Source organism: Paramormyrops kingsleyae, chromosome 12 (genome assembly GCF_048594095.1).
Source record: "Paramormyrops kingsleyae isolate MSU_618 chromosome 12, PKINGS_0.4, whole genome shotgun sequence".
Lineage (NCBI taxonomy): Eukaryota > Metazoa > Chordata > Actinopteri > Osteoglossiformes > Mormyridae > Paramormyrops > Paramormyrops kingsleyae.
The window spans coordinates 12,449,526-12,455,074 of record NC_132808.1 but is presented as its reverse complement, the minus strand read 5'-3'; the positions used below and the strand labels follow the sequence as shown (position 1 = coordinate 12,455,074).

Genomic DNA, 5,549 nt, shown 5'->3' with positions numbered 1-5,549 from the left:
GGTTTCACTCCGTTACGTAAACACAGAACCACACTGTGAGGGGGAGGTATCCCTAATCATGCATTCCAGAAGTCGCTGGCACTCTGATGTTGCAAACGGGTCGTCTCATGCTGTAAAATTTATGAGTATCTCTCCAGTCCTGACGTCTCAGAACTTTTGGGGTGTGAAGTGAAGAGCCTTGAGGTGTGGAAGCCAAAGCAACACCTTGCGGAATTCGATGCCTGTAATCAGTTTTTATGACGAGGCATCATAATGCAGCGGTTCACAGATTTATTACCGTTAATATCTGCTGTTTCACAAAGTAGTAAAAGGGCTGAAAAATACTGAAAAAAAGAAAACATCCATTTTATAGCTTCTTTTCTCCATGCAAACAACAGGTTTCAGATACTTTGGAAAGCATAATTATTTTTCAGACAGTCTGATTCCTCTTCACTGATTACAGTTTTACATACAGCACCGTACAAAAGTCTTAGCTTTAAACATTTCTTTGGACTGCTTATTTACCTGGGTAATAAGTGCACATTTGCTCAGAACAAAAAACACAGGTTAACATTAGAGCATATGCAAATAAAAAGTAATGAAATAAAAACTAGTAAAATTTTCTTCTGTTCTCAAAAAAGTTACTGACAACTTGACGGATGGCTAGATGAACACCGTTTCAGTTCCTAAACCTCTCCTCAGGGGCACCTCAGTCATTCCATGTGTTTGTTAAATTTTTTAAAAAACGTCAATGAGATATTGATTAGCTATACAAGGTGGGGTTGTGGTCGAGTCAAAAAATACATGGTTGTATTAGATGGTTGCTGCAAATTTTGGGGTGACTGAGGTTCTGAAATGCCTAAGCTAATACACTTTGTCAGGCATAATAGCAAAGTTTTATACCAACATAAATATCATCATCTTTGGCTGTCTAAGTCTTTCGCATGGTACTATATATGACACAAATAATGCAAACACGTTAGTTGATGTATAAAACAGGAATGTAACTTAAATGGAGGCTGATTGGACAGGGCAAGGGTGTCCTCTATCCCCCCTATTGTTCGGCATTGGCCATTGAGCCACTTGCCATTTTTCTGCGATCAGAGGAGAAATTTGAGGGGATTTCCCGTCAGGTCGATCACTTTAAACTTGGGGTCTCTGTGGGGGTGAAATTTGGAAGGGGGGTGGGGTCGGGTGAGTCAGGTCTATCTAAGAGGATCATTCCAGATACAGAGCTGCCTGCCTACGTGTTTATCCTCAGCTGGGAAGTGCACAGGGCTGAAGTGAAACATCCATAACCTAGAGGGATGGTTTACCATTGATTGTTTACCAGGTTCATTTCTGTTTCCGCTTCTCCAAGACCTTCTGTATGACCCTCTTCACCCATGGGACCCTGGGATTCAAGCAGACCTTCTCACCTCCCACCAAGGTAGCTCTGACAAAGCAAGGACAGACACCCAGCAGGTTTTCATGGGCCGGGTTTTAAGAAGCGGGGGTGATGTATAAACGGAGAAGACCACTGTTTCAAATTCAGAATGGGGAAGGAGCGAGACATCAAACAGACGTCGAGTTTGGGGAACTACGCTAGAGTCCAACCAGAAGATCTTTCATAACGCGGGAAAGTTAAGGGGGGGGGGGGGGGGGGGTTGTTCATCTGTCCACCAGCTTACATAAAACTAAATTAAAGTGGGTCTGTAAAAGCTAATATTACACATCAATGGAGCATGAAAGCAAAGCTGAAAATATGACTAATCAACAGCTATAGCCATGAAATAATAAGGATTAAGCTGAAAGAAGCCCGATACTCACAGCACTTCAGAGGTGAAACAGTGGGGTCCCCTGGGAAAGATTTCCACCCTCCTCAGTTTCCCTGCTGGGATGAGTCTGGATTCGTACTTCTGGCACATGCAGTCTCTGATGTGGCCCATCCCCAGGCTGTGTGTTTCTGAAACAGAAGTAAAAGTGAAAACTTTACGCCGACAGGGGAAAGAATAAACCATCAGCCTGGACTCGTCAAGTGCTAAGAGAAACACAGCATTAAATAAATATTTGGTACAGCTCTAAAACGTTGTGGGTATCTTCTGCTCTCTAATGCAGTATTAAATCAACAAAACACACACGATGTAGGAATAATCCAAATGCAGAAATACACAAACATTCTGTCCATTTCCTGTATACTTCTCTGGTGATATTCAAACGGCTGGACTTTTCTACATGTTGCTGAAATGCAGATTGGAATAAAAATTATTCCCAGAACCCTACATCTAGTGGAACTGCACTGGTACGGCCCATTGGTTACATACACTATATGGACAAAAGCATTAGGACACCTGGCCATTACACCTACAGGAACCTTTATGGCATCCTATTCTAAATCCATTGGCATCAGTATGGAGTTGGTCCCCCCTTTGCAGCTACACTATATTGCCAAAAGTATTGGGACACCTGCCTTTACATACACATGCACTTTAATGACATCCCATTCTTAATACATTGGCTTCAATATGGAGCTCTGTGATTTTACGTGACCTACCACTTCGTGGCTGAGTTGCTCTTGTTCCCAATTGCTTCCACTTTGTTATAATACCACTAACAGTTGACCGTGGAATATTTAGTAGCAAGGAAATTTCACGAATGGACTTATTGCACAGGTGGCATCCTATCATGGTGCCACACTTGAATTCACTGAGCTCCTGTTTGTATAAGCATTCTGTATGCCTAGGTGCTTGATTTTATATACCTGTGGCTATGGAAGTGACTGGAACACCTGAATTCAATGATTTGGAGGGGTGTCCCAATACTTTTGGCAATACAATGTATAAATGCTGCAATCTCTGTTCTAATTCATCCCAAAGATGTTCCATGGAGTTGAGGTCAGGGCTCTATGGGGTCCAGTCAAGTTCTTCCACACCAGACTCAGCCAACTATGTCTTAATGGACCTTGCTTTGTGCACTGGGGCACAGTCATGCTGGAACAGAAACGGGCCTTCCCCAAACTGTTCCCACAAAGTTGGAAACCAAAATGTCTTGGCGTTTTGAAGCATTAAAAGTTCCCTTCACTGGAACCAAAAAGCCTAGCTCAGCCCCTGAGACACAACCCCATATCAGTATCCCTCCTACGCCAGACTTTACAGTTGGCACAATGCAGTCAGGCAGGTAATGTTTTCCTGGCGCCCGTCAAACCCAGACTTGTCCATCGGACTGCCAGTCAGAGAAGCGTGATTGGCCTGAATGTGAACGCTCAGATCGGAATTCATGTGGCTTTTCGCTTACATGCATGCGCTGACATCAGCCTGCACAGGCAGCGCAGGAAGGTAAAAACGGAGGAGAGCTGCGATAACAGTCAGCGGAAGGATGGAGAAGGTGGGGATCTAATTGATATTTTGGGAAATTAATCTGTTCAAGCTAAACCGGAAGGAACCTATCGTAATAGAGTAGTATTTGAAATAATTGACAGTGTGGACACGAATGTGGCTACAATGCCAAAGAAAAATAAAGAGCCTGAAGTCAAAGTTTAAAGAGGCAAAAGACTCGAATCAGCGCAGCGGTCATGGCTGCACAACATGCCAATTTTACGACCAGCTTTATACCCGTGTAAAAACGTATCAATGTGCTCATGCGTGACGTTTCAGAGGACTGATGCGTTCACATTACAGTCAGATACAGGTCACTTGTACTTATGAATGTGAACCGTAAAGATAGACAAATCCGGTCTGAACAAAAAATCGGAATTGAACGATGTAGCTGGCAGTGTGACCGTAGCCTTAGTCACGAGAGCGTCAGCAACTTTTACACACTTGGCAACCGCACTCTGTTACTTTATGTGGTTTGCCACATTGTGTTTTGTGGGTGAGTTTCTGTTGTTCCTAAACATATCCACTTTGCAATAATACCACTTACAGTTGACAGTGGGTTATCTAGCAGGGAAGAAATTTCACAGACTGACTTACTGCAAAGGTGGCATCCTATAACAGAACCATGCTTGAATTCACTGAGCTCTTCAGGGTGACCCATTCTTTCACAAATGTTTGAAAATCTGACTGCTTGGCTTAGTGCTTGATTTTATACACCTGCTGCAATGAGTCTGAATGAAACACCTGACTACAGTGTTTCAGAGGTCTGTCCCGGGACATTTTTACATATAGTGTATAAATGGCAAATAAGTTCAAGAAATGAAGCTCGAGGAAGCCCACATGTAACTGGTGCTATACAGTCATCAGTAGTTATCGAGAATTGGTTGAACAGCAAGGGGATATTATGAAATGGAAATTTCATAATACTCTTTATCACAAATTTTCTTATCATGCTATAATGAATTATTAATATACAGCTCTGGAAAACCACTCCATGTTTTTTAAGAATCTGCAACCTTAAGATCCTGATTTAATCCTGGTTCTGCTGGCAGCAGGCTATACTGTGAAGCAGGCTGCTCCCTGGCTAAAAGTTTCTAAGACAGCTGTACATAAGAATGAGATGAAGCAGGAGAAATAAGTGAAACTAAAAATGTTGCTTTGGTCTCAATTTTTCCCAGAGCTGTATATTATGAAAAAAATAAATCATATTTGATACCAAAGAATACATATTTACATACATATTTAGTCACACACAAGTATGACTAAATTGGTCAAGTATGATTGTGATCGATGATGTCTTTCATTTTGATTGTTTGGCAATGCCTTATTAGTGTGTCATTACAGAGTTGCTCCATACATTGTCTCACATAAGCTTAGTAATACTGCAGAAATCCTTTGTTGAATTACACAAAACCATTTCTGAATTATCTGTAAACTGGGTGCATTCTTTGCAGATTAGTCGGGACATAAAGACAAGAATTCCTTGTGAAAATCAAATAGACACAAAAATGACCAAACACCTAATTTCAGATTGTTAATATAAAGGTCGTCGGCTGTGATATGCTGCTGACTGTAGGAACCACGGTGTTCTCAGGATGCAGCACACAAGCAGCAGGAGAAGGCTCACCGTGCACAAGCAGGACGGCGGCGCCGAGCAGCACCAGTAGCACGCGTGTGTCCATCCTGAGGTTGCAGTCCTGGTCTCCCTAGCCGTCCTGGTCTGCCTAGCCGTCCTGGTCTCCCTAGCCGTCCTGGTCTGCCCATGGTACTCGTTTGACATTTATATATACATACAAACTCAGGTCATGTGCTTGTCAGGCAGTGTGGAATTTTACAAAATCCCAATAGCATCTGTTTCAGTATGATGTGTGAGTGTTGCAGTGTGTCTCTGTTTGTGACTGTGAACTTTGTTTGTTGTGTGGTTGGCATTGTGGCTTGGTGTGTGATATTATCCGTAAATAGGAATGTGTGTGTGAATGGTATGTGTGCCCTGCAGTGGGTTGGCACCCCATCCTGGGTTATTCCCTGCCTTGCACTTGTAGCTTCTGGGATGGGCTCCAGACCCCTGAGACCCTGAACAAGAGAAGTGGGAATAGAACATGGATGGATGGATGGATGGTGTTTGTTTATATACTTACCCATGTGCTTCTGTATGTGTGTGTCTTTTCCACGTGTATTGGTGCTTGTGCGTATTGTGTGTTCATGTCATCCATATTC

The 5,549-nt window shown here is 42.7% G+C and overlaps 1 protein-coding gene across 1 annotated transcript; it reads right to left on the bottom strand.

Moving 5' to 3' along the window:
• Positions 1–253: 253 nt before the first annotated feature.
• Positions 254–5,111, bottom strand: LOC111850975 (alveolar macrophage chemotactic factor-like). The gene is made up of 3 exons (XM_023825399.2): positions 4,960–5,111; positions 1,789–1,924; positions 254–1,414 (listed from the first exon to the last, which is right to left on the bottom strand). Exons 1-3 carry the CDS (start codon positions 5,012–5,014, stop codon positions 1,315–1,317), a joined length of 291 nt encoding a protein of 96 aa, XP_023681167.1. The 5' UTR covers positions 5,015–5,111; the 3' UTR covers positions 254–1,314.
• Between the last annotated feature and the right edge of the window lie 438 nt (positions 5,112–5,549).